The sequence below is a fragment of the Bombus impatiens genome, unplaced genomic scaffold (genome assembly GCF_000188095.3).
Source record: "Bombus impatiens unplaced genomic scaffold, BIMP_2.2 scf_0102, whole genome shotgun sequence".
Taxonomy (NCBI): Eukaryota; Metazoa; Arthropoda; class Insecta; order Hymenoptera; family Apidae; genus Bombus; species Bombus impatiens.
In genome coordinates, this window is record NT_176521.1 from 1,435,838 (window position 1) to 1,455,997 (window position 20,160).

The following is a 20,160-nucleotide window of genomic DNA, read 5'->3' on the forward strand; positions in this document are numbered from 1 at the left end:
TCTCTAATTCAAGTCGCGAACCAAGAAAAACGGTCCACTTTCGAGACACGTGTTTTTTTTTTCTTCTTTTTTTTTGTGCCTTTATTTATACGATAACTGTGACACTGGATACATAAAGTAATATCACATCGAAACTTATTAAATGGAACTAAGGAACAAATAACCAAATGGATTGTATGTAATAAGAATAACAGTTGTGACGTCTTTTCTTTTCGGTTTCTTTATTTAAGCGATAACTACGATACGTGATGCGTACAGCAATATCATATCGAAACACGCTAAGTAGGAGGAAACTAGAAAACAAAGTATCCAAACGAACTGTATGTAGTAACAAGAACTGTGGTAAAAATGGTGCAAGATTGTAGGGAATAACAGATATGTTGCGAGTATTTACAGACACTTCAATTGCCCGGAAAATGATCTTCTAATTATGTATTATGCTTTACAACGTCAGTCTTGAAAGCATCGTTGTGAACACTGGTGTATTCACCGCAGGGTTGACGCAGGAGACAGGTATTCGCGATGCTTCTTCGAACTTTCATCCAACCTGACATTCTTCCCTGCCTTCCAGCATTTTTAAAACCAATACCGCAACCGCAGTGCACTTCAGAACAGTCGGAGGCATCGCTCTGGATCTGACGTGCGTCTACGTTCGAGTCGTTCAACCCCAAACTGCTCTCTGTCTGAAGCGTTTAAAACTGTAGAGTATAAGATAGGAAGTTACGGTTAATGTACTTTTAATATCATTATGTCAGAACGGTTAATGCACTTATTAAAATATTAACTAATTAGATATATTTGAAATAAAAATTGAAAGAGAACAACAGAAAGCGAAGAACGAAAATAAATTTGTAATGCTTTAGACTAACAACAGGTTAGACCTCTTTACACAAAATTGAAATTCTATCTGTTGGTTACGATATATTAAATTTATAAATGCCGGTAATAAAGCAATTTTTTCAAAACGTAAGGCGAGAAAATATTTGGAATATTTAGAAAGATAGAAGAGGATAAATTTAAAGAGATATCCGATTCTAAAAGGGACGATTAAGCGTCAGAAAAATATGAGCGGTTCTATAATCTTAGTTAGTATCGAGAAAAAGCAGCGTAAAATCAGAAAAATTGATATTTCCTACTTTCTCTTTATCCTTTACTTATAAGTAGATTAAGGACAACGTACTGGACAAGACTCTTCTGTTCCATACGCACTTTTAGTATCGAATTCTTCATTTCTGGCTAATAATTGTGAATTTGGGAAATGAACATCACGCGAATTATCAATCGAGCATTGATAAATTGACGGAGATAATTCTTCGTCATTAGTTATTCTATCAACAGACGACACTTTCAAATCTTGCTTACTACAAATAGTTAGCTTTTGCAATTGAAAAATCATCGATTTGCTTCGTGGTTTATTACACAACTTGCGATATCTCAAAGTGAAATTCGTAAAAATTAATTTCTGCAATTTAGTCAGCTGTTCCTTCTTCTTCTCAACCTCTATTCTTAAATACTGTACCATACATTCGTACTTCTTTATATTATCATTCCTATGCTTCTTAAGCAAATCCATCTCTATCTCGTTCTCACGCACCTGTAACTTTAACTTATAAAATTTCTCTTCTCTGTCTTTATTCTCCTCGTAGATCTTCTGAATAATATTCGTCAAACTCGAACGAGGATCAATTATTTCGTTCTCCAATCTTTCTTCAAGATTCTTCCGTGTCTCTTCGAAATATGTTAATTTTTCTTTCATACAACGCACGTTGTCGTTCGATCGAACGATCTCTTCGCTCAAATGTTTCATTCTTTTATCGTTAGATTCGTTCTGTCGCGCCATGTTGTTGAATTCCGTCTTCAACGAGATCAGCTCATCATCTCTGCTCCGAATTTCCGTCGACAGCCACTTCAATTTCATTTCCAGCATCGACTGCGTCTCTAAATGTTCCTGCAATCGCTCGCGATAATTGTTTCTCTCCTCCTGGCACTTTTCGAGAACAGTTTCGAGTCCGTTAACCTTCTCCTGCAGCTGCTGCACCCTGAACAGATCGCTCCGCGTTTCTGCTACTTTGTCGCTCGTCTCCAAACTCTTCGCCGACAGTTCCTTTCCAGATTTTTCGATTTGTGGATTCTTATTCGCGAACGATTTCAGCGTTTGCTCGTAAACGAGATGAAGCATGGACAATTGATCCTCGAGAGAGGCACACTTCTTCAAACAAGTCTCAAGTTGCTTCAGACTGCGATTATCGTCCTCTTCCTTAACCAGAAGCTCCTGAGTCAACTCGTTGATCCGCTCGTTGTACTTCTGCGAATCTATTTCCACTATTTTTATCAGTTTTTCATTCTCTTCTTTCAGTTCCTTCGCTTTTTCTTCGCAACATAGCAATTTGCTTCTGTACTCCGCGACCTCCAGCTTATTGAAATCTGCGATTCTTCTCAAAGTGTCTATTGCCGACTTCAAGTCACTCACATCGCGTAATAATTCTCTGTCCAATGACATTTCTCGTTCTTGCTCGGTATAATGTTCCACATTCGTATGATTAGTCTTCGATTGTTTGGTTTGTTCGCACCCATCATTGTAATGGTGGAACATGGAAGTCGTTCGCCTGTAATTTTCTTTCGTTTCTTCCATAGTGGAACTATCATTAATACTCTGACTTCTACAACTGACATCGATACCAGAATCTTCTTTCACATTGCCACTGTCGCTGGATCTGAAAGTGTGTCGATCCAAGTCTGAGTCTACAGTATTTAAGGAAACGTTCTTCAGTGAATTCTTGGTGTCGTCATTAAGATATCGTTCCGCTTTTATATCCACGTGAGCTTGCGTTATTAACTCGGTATTATCGCTGTTATCGCTACAGAAGAAATCTTCGTTGCTGAGTGAATGATATTTTCGGTTCAAGCTACGGACATCTTCCTTTCCAGCACATTTCGCATCATACTCGATCTCACATTCTCGAGTGTCGGTTAAGTCTTTTCTCAGCAACCGCAATTGAAGTTGCAAATTGTGAATGAGATTCGTCTTTTCTCGTCTTTCACTTTCAAGGTCTTTCACTTTATTCAACGTCTCCTCCAACGTAATTTTCGTATTCCATAGCATTTCCTCGGTTTCCATCGAATTCGCCATAATTTTCGCACGATTATTGACTAAATTCAAATCATGTTTCAAATACGAGATGTTGTCCGCCATTTCGTCAAACATACGTTTCAATTCGTCCATAAGCCGACTGGGGTCGCACGCGTTATTTTGCGCCTTGAAAGATAATTCAGGAAAATTCATTTCGGCTAATTCATACACATATTTGAGTCTTCCATCAATTAACGAAAATTGGAACTTATATTTATTTCTATCTTTATTCAATAACTCGTTCTCGGTCCTCAGACTGCGCACCATTTCTCTTAAATCGACCATTTCCGACGTGATCATGGCATTTTCAGCTTCAAGTTCCACATAGGTCGGTTGAATTTCGTTAGAGTTGTTGTCGTCGTCCCTCTTTCTCTTTTTATTACACATTATACTATCGATACGTTCTTTAAAAAACGTTTCTACTTGGTTCACAGACCACTTTAACAAGTGTCGTCTCTCGTCCTCGATATCCTGCGTGCGTTTCTTCCAAGTTGACTCTAGCTGTTTGATAGCCGTGGAATAGTAATCTATCAATTCCTGCCTTATTTCAAATTCTCGATTTAAGTTCTCGCGTTTTAAAGCTTCCAGACGCTTCATCAGTTCCGCGTGTTTCTCTTGCAACTCTCTGTAATCGAAAAACTCTTTCGAAACTTCCATCGAGATGATCTGTTTCTTGTTACTAGTGGCTTTCATGGCATTCAGTACTTCCATCAACTTCTTATTCTGTTGCTTGAGGGTTTCGTATTCTTCGAAATCCACAGTGATGACCTTTCTCGGGCTATGCGCGGCAAAAACCGACGTGGATGATTTTGGACTCCTTGGCGTCATCGTCGTCACAGAGAACGTGCTTCGTTTCAATATCCCTGGTTCGCTACCTAATTTCTTTGCCATTGCTGAGAAATTCAGAGCACTCAAAGTTTCCGGAAAAGAATCAATTCCAATATCGATATTAATAATGAAACTGACCTTCTCTCGACCAGTCAAAACCTTCTGAAGAATCCTGGTCAACTTCGACTCTCTAAGAGGGCCAGTTATATTGTCACCGCTCGAATGACTGTCACGTAGAGATTTAAGACATCTTCCAAGCACCAGCAAGCTATTATTTATATTCCTCGATTCTGTTGATCCGCTGCCTCTTCCTTCTCCTTTTTTAAACTTTCTGGGACCAGCCACGTCGCAAAATGTTAATGTACTAACTCGAACTTCTTCCGGTACGTTCTCCTTCTTATACTTCAGCAATTTTAATGTCAAAATAGTATGAGACTGCGAGTTCGTGATATTTGGTGCTGTCGAGATTACAGCCATCCTAGATCGAACGAAGATTAATAGCTGACAAGCTTCCAATGCTGTGGTGATGTGGATAAATTTTAAACCATTCACGTAAGTAGAACAATCCCTTCGAGTTGTCACTTTTAGTGGTCGTCTTTCCTGACCGTCGATGGCCAGAAGATCGTACACGTTATCATTGTAGATTTCTGCAGCGGACATCCATACAGAGGACATGCATTCGTCACTCCAAAGATCTTGTTCCTCCGATTCAGGAATTCGAGGGTTCGAATTATTCAAAGACAATCGAGCCTGCGTGTATTCTTCCTTCGCGATTACATTCGGGTTTATTAAATTTGTTTTGTTGTGTATTTCAGAATTTCGTTCGTGCTCGTTTAAACAGACAATTCTATTGTCGTCGCTGATTTTATACCAAGGAGCCAAGGTGCAGTTAATCGTGGAAAATAAAAATTCGATGGCGCGAGGGATTACACCAGGTGAATCCGTTGATCCGTACAATGTATACGTTTTCCCAGAGTTAGAAGCTCCATAGGTTAGAATCGTTGAACTCTCGCCGAGAAGAAAGCAAATCACTTGCCACCGTACGCTTTGACAAAATAAATCAGCTTGAGTGGACTCTGAATCGAAAATTCTTGTAAAAGAGTACTTCCTATCTACGTTCTCGCCTTTCTTTACGTGAAGCGTCTTTAAACCGACCACTGCGTAGATTTCTTTGTTGGTTTTTGCGGAGTTCGGTTTTATTCTAAGGTACACGTTGTTCGTAGATAAACAAGTTGCTGATGTATAACGGGATACTGTATTTTCGTTACTTTCTGAAGGCTTGGTGGGATTCGAATCTGAAGCGAACATGTTCTACGAAACTCAGGAAATCTTGAACAAAGAAACTGGGATATATATTACAATTTAAGAGAATGCGAACATACACAGTACGCTTCACTATGTAGCGAACTCGTCTCAGTACAGGGCTTGCGATTCTGTTTCAGAAATTTCAATTTACTATGATCTTTACACGTCCGGCGATCGTTGATTCAAGAAGCTTCATAACGCTTCGATCCATTTTGGAGAAATTTTCTCAGTTCTGCTAGGTTACACAACGTGTCACTGTTACCGAATTAATACGCGTGAATGTAGTTTTAAGATAATTTCACATTGTAAATTGTCTTTTTTTTATTCGCGCGGAACATCTGCAATTTCTGGCGATACCGACGTATCGCGCTAACAAATCAAATAATTTATGAATTAAAACATTGTTCAAATCGAACAGAGAATGTTTTCAACCTCCTCCAGCAGGGCTAAGATTTCTCTAGTAGCTTTCACGACGCTCTTGTTCAAATCCAACCTTCAACTCACATCGACCACATAAATCTTCATCTTCGAAGAAATATTTCTTATTCGCCAACTTATCAGCAATCATAAATTCCACATCGTCTCTACCAGATCGACCTACCTAGCATTACAAAATAACAAACGTGCAGAGCATCTGTTGTTATTTCCGTATTTAGAGGTAGGATCACAATAGCTATTATTTTATTCTTTGGATAAATCTATCACACCGTTCTGAGCCGAAAAACCTTTATTGCACTTTCTTACATAAACTAGGGACAAAAACAAAAGAAGATCTTAAACCTATCGATTGAATCTATCGATTATATCTAGAACTATCTTCTAGTTACTATTTACTGTAATTAGCGCATCTGCACCTGGAAGGCGAACGCGAACTCACGTTGTCATTTTCAACAGCATCAAACCCTTCCAAACTTTATCTCCACTGCGCATCAACTGCAAGAAAATTTTCATCGAGGCCGGTTTGCCCTGCAATTATTCCAAAAATGTTCGTAATTGACGTACGAGCGCGTCATTTGGAAATCAGAGACGCGACCGCGTGCCTCGAAATATCTTCAAAGTCGGCAATAAGAGGCAATTTATACGCGTGTCGCTCGGCTCATTAACCGCAGCCAATCAAACAGTGAGCTAATAGGCCGAGTCGGCGGAGGATTCGAGATGGACCGCGCGCGATCCGCGAAATCCGGCGTAATCTCGGCATCGGAATCGTATCGCAAGCACAAGTCGGCCACTGTGCTCTATGAGACGTCTTCGAAGAGGCCTTATTGTGCGTCGCGGCGGTGTCTTTCAACCCACAATCGACTCCTTGTATCGACACGACCGTCTGACCGGCCTCTCTTCTGCACGCGTACCGAACCTCGCGTTTCTCTTTTCGTTTTCGCCGCTGAACCCTCTCGGTGTATATCGCCTCATCGCACACGCTGACTCTTTCCCTCTTCCCTGTCTCGACTGGCCATGGCATTCCGGACGCTCGCGGTTCCCCGCTAAAGCTCGCCGCCATTGGTGGTCTTTTCTTTTGGACCGTTCGAACTTTCGACGCGCCACGCCGCCCGAACTTTCGCTACAAGAAGACGCCGCTTTGCAGTTTTCTCGGCAAAGGGTCGAGGTGTTATTCCAGCAGGCGAGGAATCGGGCTTCCCAGAATTCGAATGCCGGCCGACGAGCAACAAGTTGAATTCCAAGGTGCGCAAGTTTTCGATGTCCGAGTTATTCACTGAGTGGCTAAACTGTTTCGCTATAGAAAGAATAATTAATGCATCGTATACCGGAGTTTTATCAGGTTCTAGTTTTCTTCTTTATCAATTTTATGCATTTTGTATGCATATAATACAAAGACAAAAATGCACAGAATGCACATAATATGTAACAAGTAAGAGTATATGAAGTAGTATCTATTAATACATTTAGTATACAGGTTCATTTTTCAATTATATTTATAAAAATAGGAATTTACATAAATATCCGCAACTTAGATATAGCTTTAGCTCGTCATGAACTTCTTTTCGTATCAACTCACTCGTGCTACTAAACATCGTTGTATTTCACATAACTGTAACACGACACTGTATATTATATACCTATATATGTTAAACAATTGTAATATAGTAACAAAAAAAAAAAAGAAGGGAAGACTGTGTTAATTATTTCGTCTCAAAGTATTTCGAAGCATCTTTAGACACTTCTATCCTAATAGATACATCGTGTTTTATCTCGTGAATTACGATACGATCTATGGTATAAGTCGTAAAAACATCAAAGAAGACGAAAAATGTATCGACAGGGGAAGAAACGATGATTCCTTACCTATGTTACGTTCATGCACAGTATAAGACGTTGTTTGTGTATGAAAAATAACAGCCGTTACATCGCCCCCTTATATCGGGCGTTAATGTTTCTACGGTGGATTGATGTTCCACCTTTATGGGTTATTTATTTAATACTGACAAATTTCGCCTAGCACTCTCTCGCCATCGGGACTCGTTCGCCGCCGCCAGGCCACTTCTTTTATAGCGTCTTTAATGGCGTTGGTGAACGAAACGGCAGGCAGCGTCCGTGATTCCAAGTCCTCCCCTTCAAATATTACTCTTCGACGTTTCTTCGCTTACTGTTTGCGATACGTGAAATCTCGACAAACAAATTGACACAGGAATCGTACTTTCATTCTTACGCAATTGATAATACACAGGAACTTGTTAGGTATACGCAGTGTATAGCATTGACCACGTGCTTACATTGATTAAAACAGTTAGAGCACCATTTTTGATGTCATTATCTTCTTCTTTCTTCTTCATTTTTAATGATATGATCTTTATATCTACTTTCTGTCCTGTTTCATTTCTACCATAAAATGTATGGCATCTTCTTAACGTCATAAGTTTGGTATATAATAGTGAGCTACTTTAGCATCTCTTAATTTTCTTCAAAATGTTCAAAGATCTAAAGAATTTCTAAACGTAAAACGTATAATATTTTCCATTCCAACGTACTTAGTAGCCACCATTAATCCAAGACATTACGTCCTTATATGGAGTGTACTAAACCAATAAGAATATCTAACTCTCAATCTCATCGATCTCTTGTCCATTGAAGAAGAAGTCTTAATTCTCGCAGCTCGATCTCAACCCAGCGTTAGGAATCTCAATCCGCGGGAAGACGTTGGTCGTTCTCAAGGAGCTTCGAGATATTAGATTTATCCATTTGTTTGCCGAAAGTCTCATAAATATAAGCTCCCTTTGACAGCGTCCCACGGGTCTTATCCGGCGCCATGATCTTGCGTGGGTGGCCGAAGAGAAGATGAAACCAAGGCACGAGGATAGACGAAAAGAGGGAAGGAAACGAAGGCATCGGAGCGGCATCGATCCGAATACGGTTTCCCCGCTGCCATCAGTATTCCCAATTAACAGGCTGCTTTCATCGGGGTCGAGCACGAGGGATCCACATCCGGGCTTACATTTATAAATATGATGATCGTAAAAGCAGGCATTACCATTCGATGAGACGAAGAAGTCCTTTTCGTAGATTCTCCAACAGGAGAATACGGGTAGGAGAGAACCTTATTGCGCAGCAAAAGCGGCGAAATTGATGGCGACGCTCCGCGCTGGGGTGGAAATTTTACGGATCGCACCAGGCGCAATCTAAAGGGAATAATTAATGCTCGCTCCGTAGCCGTGAGCTTATCGAACCGCCGTGATATTCGTCCGACTTGTGACTGATTCGCTCGTTACTTTAAAAATACGGCCTCCGAAGAATTTACTGCAAAATGCTTCCGCTGATACTTTAATGCCGAAGTATATAATTCTTGATCAATCGCGGAAAAAAGATTTCCGGATTCTGGTCTGTTTATTTATAATAATAAATTCCCTTGCAAATTATCCTTTACATCGAGAATTGGGTATACTCTCTATATTAACGTTATGTGATCAATTAATTTTGTTAATTTCTAATTCCGTTACTGTAATTTATTAGAAACGCGCAGTTAACTACCGGATTTTGGATACAATGAAACCTAATCTAGCGAAGATAATGAAAGAAATAATAGAAAACTAAAACGCTAAATCGTCTCAACAAATGAATTTTAATAGATATAAACTATGGTAAATAGAATCTGTTAAATTGCACGGTGTTTTTAAAAAATTATGATAATTATCACATCGTGTAATACCATTCTATGTCTTCTATAATATACGTCGAATTGCAATTATAATCTTAATCTTATAATAATAAGCAGCATTATCGTGTATCGCAAACGCGCAATAAATCATCGACAAGCGTTCGTTGAACTATAATCAGTGTTCATTAGCTGCTAGGAAAGCGCAATTCCACGGGGTTTCTCCTATGGGGAGATCTTTTCAATAACTCTTGGTCGGTCCTGGTAATTGGTGGCTGGTGATATCTCTCGTGGCTCCACTCTTCCTTCTTTCCTTACCCCGCAGCCCTTCGCACAATGTCGTATATAACAATATACCAGACTGTCTCGCCCTGACCACTATAGATAGAGAAACATTAAGTGTCCTGGGCACAAGCACGCGCCCCCAACACACAGCCGTCGCGAAAGGGCAACGGATAGAAAGCTACGTATCGTCGACAACTACGGGGGATGTTGAAGGAACGGGTCAGAGGCGGTTTGTATTGCAGCCACATTGGCTACCGATGTTCGCCCTTCTTTCCTTCTCTGTCTTTTCGACATTCTCCAACCAGTAGCTCTCATGTCCACGATGCTACGAGAAAACAAATTTACATGTATTTTAAGGAAATACGATATGGTGTCAGTGAGTGCGAGTATCGTTTACAACTAATCTTGTATAATATGTATAATATGTATCTGCATAATAATATTTTTAAACGTTCATTGCTGAATATTCAGGGAGGAAAAAATTACTGCAAATTTCACTAAACCAGAAATTCAAAGATAAAACATATGACGGTAGGATATTGAAAGAGATGAAGATAATATGAAATCGAAATATAGAGGATATATAGATGAAAGAAGACACTATGCAAGAGAGATTAATATATCGGATATAATCTTAATAAAGCAAATTTTCTGCTACAGAATTTTTCATTCAGAATATTTTGGAATATTTGTTTGGTAAAAAACATTTTAGCTGAAAAATATTAAACCTATAGATTTTATTATAAAACAGTAGGGCACAATGAAAACTTGAGAGCCACTGTTGGAAAAACAGTGGATTGAACAGGGTATAGCAATGGACAGGGGTTCAGATGGACACACATTGGGTCATAAACGTTTATATTGCGCTCAGTACGCCAGTAATGCCGATATTGGCAAGTTATTGGTCCCTTCCTCGAATCCACCCACCAACCACATAGTAACCGCAAGTTGAAACGTAGCTCCGATAATCCGGAAAAGTATCGCTAGTCGAACAGCGCGAAAAGTTTAATTGGAAACATCAGGAAAGCCAAACTGCCAAACGGATAGAGAGGCAGAACCAGGTTGTCCGAACTGGTAGATTAACTAAGGCTGTGGACATCTTCCGGTCAATCGCATTTTTATCAACGGAAAATGTTTTATGACTGATGCGGAACCGACTATGTAGTGAAATGAATCAACGATTACGTATACACATGGGATTTTAAGGGAGACGACAACAATTATTATTTATACAGTAGTAAGAGTTGAAAGTTACGTAATTTTAATATTTATTATAGTTAAAACACATGATCCTAGAGGTCAACATTAAATTAGAAGGATACTACATATTTTTTCAAATGCATCGTTTCTAAAATTATTTTAAGATTGAAATAAGTTAGATAGTTATGCATACGTGTTGAAATCCAAATACCATTGTATCGTGCACAAGAATCGGATAATTAGAAAATTACGCGTTATACAAATAGAAGACAGAGCTTAATAAGAACTTGGTTAAAGCTGCTACTGCTTAAAAATGTAATTTTATCATCGACTATCAATTACCATTAAGCCACAATGGGAGACTTAATTCCTAGGTATTTACAGATAGATTCTCCTTAGCAATTCTTTAAAAAGCAATCTCACGCGCGAACACACTCGCCGTGTGAAAGAAAGCGGAGCAATCGTGAGAGCAACGACGGCAGGAAACGAATCCTCTTTTCCGACGATACTTTCTAGACCCAATCAACTGATATCGCGAGCTTAAGCCCTCCAAGAACCGCAACTCCTGATACGGCGGGTAGTTCGGCGGGTGGTCGGGGCGGTCTGATCACGAGTTAGTGGTTCGAGATGGCGAGGAAAGACCGTGGAAGTAAGAGAAGCCCAAGCCGACTTTATGTCGGGACGTAAGCCGGTTATAGGCGCTGCCGATGTTATTTGATGGCCAAATGCACTCCAACAGCGTGAAGCAACCTAAACTTCCCCACCCTCTATCCGATCTCTATCGTCCGGCCAGCATTTTCCGGGCACCTTCATCCTGGCCCATCACCGCCAAGAAAAACTCAGTATATCAACTTTTTAAGAAGATCCTCCTGTTTCGCGTTCCGTACTTTGACCCTGTCCCTGGCGTATATTTGCAAGATTCGTGATGACGACGACTAATAACAAAGAAAATTGAGATGGTCATTCGAAAGGGGTAATGGCTAATCAAATTTCTAAAAACTTTCTTAGAGTCAACAACAATATGAAAACAAGAATATGATACATTCTTGTAAACAGAAAATACGTATTTACCATGTTGAAACCATTTAACAATTATTAGATTTGAGACATCGATATAAAGTGCGAATGAACGAGTATGTCCATGTACGTGTCTGTATTTATTGGCGAATATATCAGAAAGGAAGAAATAGATAGAAGGGAGCAACGCGAAGAGGGTGCGAGCAAAAATGGGCGCGCCGCGTGAAGTGGCAAACCTGGAAATATCAAAGAGCCATCGATAGACAATCGTGCAACAGGAGGACAAAGGAGAATCCGGCAGACAAAGGGAGATGGTGGCGGAGAAAAGAGATCCACCTACCTCTCCAGCAGCTAGCAGGAGGCTCGTGCTTGGGCGAGCATAAAACGCGCCGCACATTTTCCACCCCCCGCGTATTAATACCTAACCGCGGCCGCAAAACTTAATGAATTCTTTAGCGAGATCAAAAAGAACCTCGGTTGGCCGATACGGCAAGCGGCATGGGAGTGTTTCCTTCTCTCTCTCTCTCTCTCTCTCTCTTTCTGCACTCTTTTTATTTTCTCTTCTTTTTTTGTAGCACGAGGAACGAAATTGAACGGCGATATTCCTGGTACGGTTTAACGACGACGAACACCCCCTGCCTCGGGCCACCCTTACACCCTGTGTCCTGTGTTTCCCTTAACGAGGCACGTTCCACCGAACCCTCGTTCCTCCTCTACCCTCTCCAACGTTCTTCTCGTGGCCGTTCGCAGATACGAGGTGCCGCCGCATTATGCTCGGTTTCATCGCCAGCAACGTCTCACGCATTAATGGATTCCTATAGCGACCGGCCGTAATGAACACCCAGTCTACCGTGGGCTGTCTTTTCATCGGGATCCGTTGCGCGTTTGGCGACTTACGTTTCATTGCCGGTGATACGTCCCGATAATGAGGTCGATATTTCGCCGAGGCGCGCGTGGTTAAACGACGGTGCCGCCGGCGTCGAGGGAATTTCACGTTTAGAGACGATAGAAATGGAATATCATTCGCCACGGAAATTCACTCTGTGTTGCACCGGACTCCGAGTCCGCCCATTATTACCTGTCTAGACTCGGGATTTGTGTGATTCCGCGTCAACGGTTCCCGATATACATACGTAACTTAATTTGCCAAAATGTTTTTATTTTAGACATTCCATTCGTTGTACGACACATGATATATTTATTATATTCAATTAGGAGAACGTTCGTCGTCACGCGTATGGAAAACACAAAAGATTTCTCGATTTTTGGAAAATATTAAATATCAATTAACACAAAAGATTCTCACATTATTATGCATACTTAATATCTTCTAAATGTTCAAGAGGATTGACAAAGAGGATTTCAAAATCAAGTGGATAATTTTGACGAGGAATTGGTTAACGATAGATTGAATTTTAAAATTGCTCCCGCACAAAAGACAGGAAATACGAAAATATAATTACAGATATATCTCTATTGCTTGCTATATACTTTAGAATAGATAACTCTTCCGATATGTACAATTTAAAAATATTAACTCATCAATTAAAAGCCCGGCGCGATAATAAATTACTGCAACTCAGAAGTAACCAAAACATTAAGAAATTAGTCGCTATTCGAGAGAATTGTAAACCGGAAAAAGATAACAAGAGAGGTTGTACCAATCTCCTAAATGTTGAACAAAGAGCGGTTATCCGGAAGCTGTGTGAATTGGCCGCGACTGCATGTCTTAAGGTGATTGGAAGTTATGACTCCTAAACCGTGCTTCTGGCCGTCGGAAGACTTCACACAGGTCAGATACCGCCTCGTAAAATGTTATGAGAATTAATGTCACCCTTCGTTGTCCGTCGATGCGATGTCTTCGCCGACCGGTGTGTCCACCCTCGTCGTTCGAGCGTTTCCTCTTGCGACGCTGGCCAACGACGACGTCACCTTGGCGCAAACGTCCCTTTTGGTACGGCCAATTTCGTCGTTGCGGTGACCACAACTTTTGTGGCTAATGGAAAAGTCGATACCCGATTGCTCGACACTGTGGCATTAAGCCATCTCCGCCCCTATCGCTGCTCGGGATCCTTTTAGGCGCCCTTCGGCCGCCTGTTCCGCATTTTACGATTGCTCATCTTCAGTCAAGAGTGAGACAGTTTCTTTCTATTTACCATTCGCCCGGCTTCTCCTAAGTCGTACTTCTTCGAAGTTAAATAGTGTTTGATTTGTATTAGCTAACTGTATATCGCGATTTTTGTATTGAAATTACGTGAGAAATTTTGTGATACAGATATCGCAGATTTTGGTAACGTTCAGAAAATATTCAATAGGTATATTTTGTGAAATTATGAATACTTCGTTTGGATGCTTCGTGCTACTATGCACTTTACGCTATTATGTAGAATATGTTGTTGAATAATCACTTATATTATAACATGCATATGTATATAATCAGTTAATCATTGTAACAATTCTAAATATAAAATATATTAGGAAAGAAACATCAAAAGACAGAAATTTACAAAGTTTTACAAAGTTATAAAATCTTGCTGAAAGGGAAGAATCTCTAGTTCTGACAATAATCATATAACTTTATAAATGATATACAGAAACCAATCTCATTTTGACACCTGTTAATTTAGAAGATTGAATACTTATTCCTGTATTCAACATGACTATAGGTACAGGAAACGTGACACCAATTGCACCTTCTTTTTTGTATCGAAGCAACCACTTAGCGTGACGTTCGTTTCAGTCATGCGTAGCACCCTTCTCGTTTCGCTTTATCGCATTTCCTTTCGATGTTAAATAATAAATAATCACTCGACTATAAAAAGATCATTGTACTTGGACGTCCATTAAAAATGAATATTCAATTTCTTCGAAATTGCCACGGTCCCATCGCGAACATAAATTTAAATATTCCAAACAAAAATAAATTTCTAAATTTCTATTCTTTTGATCGTTCGAAGAAAAACGTAAGATTTTAATAGCCCGATCTGATGATACGCGGAAACGAAAAGCAGTGCGTCACAATTCGTGATCCTATAAAGATGCCACGCATCGACAATCGTTGGATGAGTGGCCCCTTCCGGTCGCCCACCACCAGTATGATATTAACTAGCTGTGTCGCAGCCGTCAGTTTAGACGATGATTTAGTGGATGCATTGATTGGGTCGATCACAGGCCATATCATCTCGTTTAAAGCCTTCCATCATCGGTGCCACTATTTATAGACCATATACGATCACGACGATCGAATCAATTTTCGTCTCTCTGTTCTCCACTTCACTGTAGTTACTTCAGTGTAGCTGTCTAAACAATATTGGACCGTTTGTCGGCTTACACGAAGGCCGTAGCAGTTTATTCCTCGTTCCTTCAATTCCTCATGTTCTATTCATAGCTTGCAATCTATTTTCTGCCACGCAGCGTTGAGAAATTTTTATCAAATGAAATACGGCACGTAAAATCATTCGATCAGCAATGTTTCAAATGTTACTTTAGCATCTGCATAGTTGCAGACTAGTAGTTGTAGTTGCAATTGTAGTTAGCTAACATAGTCGTAGCTTGAGAATGATAATCGTATTTAAGCAAAAATTATAAAGGATAATAGGATTACAGATCATAAAGGAAATATAAATTATAAAAGATGTTATAATTCTTCGTGCAGAAAGATTTGAAAAATTGTACGATTGTCCATTATCAAAAAAAAACAATCACTAAAACAGTCAGTATGATTATAAGAATTTGAAATAAACGTCGAGTTAGTTTCGCAAAGTTAGTTTCATAGAAGAAATTACTTAAAATCGCTTAAGAGCAGTTACATCGGGATTTATCGAGTAATTTTTTCAACTTATTACACGTATTACATAAAGTTCATTTTAGTATTACTTCAACGTTTCGAATATGCGTGTATTCATAAATAGTTTTCCGATATTATCAATATAATTCTGAAATTTCCTTCTTGCTATACTTCACCTGTACTGAACTGTAAGCGTTCGAATACTACGTAAGTAGAATAAGACCGAGCCTGTGTAAGCAAAATGTTCGCAACAATTTGTCACATGAAATTTCATAAAATAAATAAATCTTGTCGATAAAGTTACCAATAATACGTATCATTGCCAATTAAAGTCATATTGCAACTCTTCAAACCGCGTCTCGGGTAACTTGAACGAATTAATAGGCACGTAATCGCGGAGCAAACGTTCCCATCGCGACCGAACTCTCGACTAAATTGCCATCAAATTCTTCCTTTGATTTCCGGTACGACACATGTGAAAATCCACGGGTCGATCAAGGGGACAGGTACAAGGATCGTATAACGCGTATAGCGTAAATCAACTGCCAAGCCGCAGAGCTAAATCTCCTTAAGGGGTGGGGAGGATAGGGAGGAGGTTGCAGGATGAACGGGCCACTTCCACGGTAATTAATTAGTCCATCTCGCGAAACCGATGGCGAAACCCTTCGAAATCGTCGGCGAGGAGAAAAAGTTCAAACGATGGTCGCTTCGGCGAAGGGTTAAAGGGTGGAGGAGAGGGGGTGGCGAAAGGGTCGTGGGCCAATTTAATTAGTAGAAAACAAAGGAGGCCCAGGCCTATCGGTATCGGGGACGCGACGTTTCCCATCGAACGCCTCGTACGTAGAATGCCGGAGTACATAAATCGACCACGCCACCCCCTTTGCTTTTTCGCCCGTTCACCCGCTTCTCCTCCCTTTCTCTCTCTTTATTACGCTTCGGTGTGGCTTCAATATTTTCAAATTAGCACGGCGATGATTTTTTCCCCGACACGAGAGAAACAAAGCGTTCTTCGCTCACATTTTAATCAATATGTCAGCACGTCGAGCGTACACCCTCTATCGAACCACCTTCCATAAGCTTTGATTCTCGATAAAAATTAATATTAGAATTCGTGGCTATACACGCGGAAAACATTCCACTCATTGTTTAAATGCTAACAGGGCGCGCTGCTTCTTTTGTGACCTTATTGATTAGCCCTCTTTCGTGGTAATGTATGATACAACGTTGAGAAATGTCTGTACGATGGATTCCATGTGCGGGTTGTTATTGAAATTACTATACACGATGAAGTTACAGACGAGGAAGCAACAAATATGATAATAATTGAACCTCTCAGATGCCAAACTGATCAGTTCCATCTTTCTATCAGTTTTGTTAGAATTTAATCTTAAAGTTAAGATAAATAATCTGTGGAAGACACAATGTTTGTGTTGAAATAATATTAGGTGATATTTATTAAACAGAGTTACAGAACCAAATGTATTTAAAATATAAGTGAGTGATATGGTATAATTAACAAAGTGTGCAGGTAAAGAATTTATGGATTGTTGACAGTTGGCCAGTTACTCTCAGACTGACTGTACGTAGTGTCCCATGGTCCCTTAAAAGATTTTTACAGTAGTGGGTATGACCTGTGTAAGTGTCCTGTTCAAATGCCTGCATAGGTGTCTGTATAAGACTATTTGTGTCTATGTATATAATATCATTGTATTCCAACAAGTTTCTTAATTTCATTATATAAGTACACGATTAATATCTAATTCTCGAGACACCAAAAGACATAAATACAAAGGAACACTTCATGTAACGTCATGTAACTCGTTTTCCTGTACCGTTTAGTTTACGGAGTTGATCATTGTGACTTGTAAACGGCACGATTGATACTTTGATACTGTGACATTTTCCAATCAATATACAGAAAGCGTTTCAATTTCCAACAATAGAACCTCAGCTTATTTTCATTTCAATAATATCAAATAATTTATGGAAGATCACTTATTCGCTCTTCTCAATTGTTTTTCTTAAAACACAGCCTTCCTTGGCATTGTTATATCGTTGAAAATGAACAGAATACATAGAGAAGTACCATTCGTAAACATTTCTCCCAATTTTCCCCTTCCCAGTAAATAATGTATTTTACCTCGCTCATCGAAAAAGAAAAAAAGGAGAAGGAAAGAAAAAAGAAATGAAAACTTTTCGTGAAATATTTGGTCAACAAATGTAAGGAAGCGGAATGCCGAATCGATTCTGCTCAACTTGCTCGGTTTCCTAAGAGTGGCACCGGGAAGAGGATAAAGAAAGAAGAAAACGCTTGGTTCCAGAGGTAGCTAGGCAAACGCGGCCAATAATCGCTGATAATTTATTAAGGGGGGAATGCTCGCGATCCGGCCTTCTGCCGGGCATCTGCGTTATTTAAGAAAATAAATATTTGATATCCCAAACAAAGGCTCGTCTACGGCGTCTCTGAAGCAGGAAACGGATAGAAGAAGAGGCCGAACCCTTGGTGAGGGGGGCAAAAGAGAGGCTGAAAACCTGAGGAAAGAGAAGCAGCCACAGCGGCTAAAAAGTGTCGAGGGTGGGTCGAGAGTCTCGCACAGCCGACGCGGAGGGCTTCAAGGAGAGGGGGTGGCGACTCATTGGCCGTGAAATATGGGGTAAAAGGTTCGATAATTGATTACACAGATTTTTTATGCCGCAAGAAGCCTTAATTCTCGCCGCGCCACCCCTCGATAATTCCGCGTCGGGAAAACCAGCCGACGAGCTTGGAATATCGAGTCCGATGTAAAACGATCTTCCAACCCTCCGGAGAATGTTCCAGTCTGTTGGGCTGCCATAGAAAAAAGCCGAGCCTCTACTTAGCCATTGGAACAAGGAGTGACGTAATCGCTGAGAAAAAATTTGTTTTACTGATCATGACGATAAGCAACAATGTTTGCAATTCGGTTATTCAACAAATTTTCACTATTCTAGCGTGACAATCTTCGAATCAAGAAGAAATGTTAGTTATCATTACTCAAAACTCTTTACACGACAAACTATCCTCGCAGATTTTCAATTTAAAAGAATTCCTAATTCCTGTAAATCACCATCTCTCGAATTTTTCCTAGTTGGTATATAAAACTAAAAAAGAATTTCCTAGCTGCAAGATTGAGTTTCTCGCATTCTACGCTCGACGATTGGTAGAATCGGACTTCTGTCGAAGTAAATCCGAAGAGTTTTCAACGGCATTCGTGGTCCGCGCTTCGCGCGTCAATTATTCACGAGGTACTCGTTGCTCGGCCACTCAAGCGAGCCTCGAACGTGCGAAAGGGTCCTCGTTCGTTATAGAGAGGGTGAAAAAGAGGGTGGGAAGAGGTGTTCTCTTTGACACAGCATTGATATAATATTAATCTAAGCGAGCAAAACTCAAAGGACAACCGTCTGTCTCGTAACGAGTCCTTGTTCCCTGGCGTACGAACTCATGGTAATACAGAAAGCCGCGTATCACAAAAGAGAATACGTGGCTGCGAAAACAAAATGAATACTGCGCGCGAGCTTTCCTGCGTTTAGACGCCGAGCTATGTACGAACGAAGTAACACCACATCTCAACAGTATCAACGGTGCAGTGAGAGAGCAAATTATTGAGGCCATTACGTTCGGGCAAAAATGGAGGATTCTGTTTAAAGGAAAAAAGAAGATCAATATCGAAGCTCTTTACAGTTAGACGAATAATGCTTGATCCTTTACGATGCTTTTTAGTAGTAAAAAAGAAAAAATTGCACTCTTAAAGTATTTCATATTATTATTTCATACAAGATCTAAAATTTCTATCGTTCGAATAATTCTTAATATTGGAGGTTAAAATTATTAGTCAGCCATTTTCTAATTACATAAAGCTATTGTCAATTAGTTTGTCAACCACAGAAATGAATAACTTATCGAATTGAAAGTTTTTCGTAATTTCTCACCAAACATTAAAAATTGGCTCTCGTATCTCGACTAATTTAGTTGTATGCTGTATCGAAACCTTCTACTTCGAGATGATAATATTTTTAAACTTGTAAATTTAATTCCATCGATTCTGCATATGTAGGTAGAGAATTATTTACAGGCTTGAAATAAAGGTATTAAGGGAAGAAGATAGCAGGCGACGCAAAAGCATCGTTGAAATACGCTGAACGCACGCGAGCGTTCCTTTGAACGCGCACTTGATGGCATCAGAAGTAGTTTTCAAGCTCTTTGTCGTCAATTGTCGTCCTTGGAACCGGTGACAGGTAGCTTTGGTTTTCCTCGAATAGGTTGGCTGTTCCGCGTCGACTTCAAGTTCTACCTGAGTCGGAGAAAACGAACAGCGTGTAAAGTAATCTGCGCGCCACGGTTTTTCCTCCCCCGGCATTTTGCCGCTCGTTTTTCCGACTCTGCCACGTGAGTCTGCATGCGTGCACTTTCGTCTCGACTCAAGTCGTGACGTTCGTTTTTAAGCTTACTTTACCGCGTTGAAAAAACATCGGAAAGTGGCTGCC

The 20,160-nt window shown here is 40.1% G+C and overlaps 1 protein-coding gene across 1 annotated transcript; it reads right to left on the bottom strand.

Annotated features, from left to right (window-relative positions):
* Window positions 1-428: 428 nt before the first annotated feature.
* On the bottom strand, window positions 429-8,052 carry LOC105682179 (kinesin-like protein KIF20B). Its single transcript, XM_024364652.2, has 4 exons — window positions 7,993-8,052; window positions 5,768-5,864; window positions 1,181-5,253; window positions 429-683 (listed from the first exon to the last, which is right to left on the bottom strand). The coding sequence occupies exons 1-4, from the start codon at window positions 8,050-8,052 to the stop codon at window positions 429-431; spliced, it is 4,485 nt and encodes a 1,494-aa protein (XP_024220420.2).
* Between the last annotated feature and the right edge of the window lie 12,108 nt (window positions 8,053-20,160).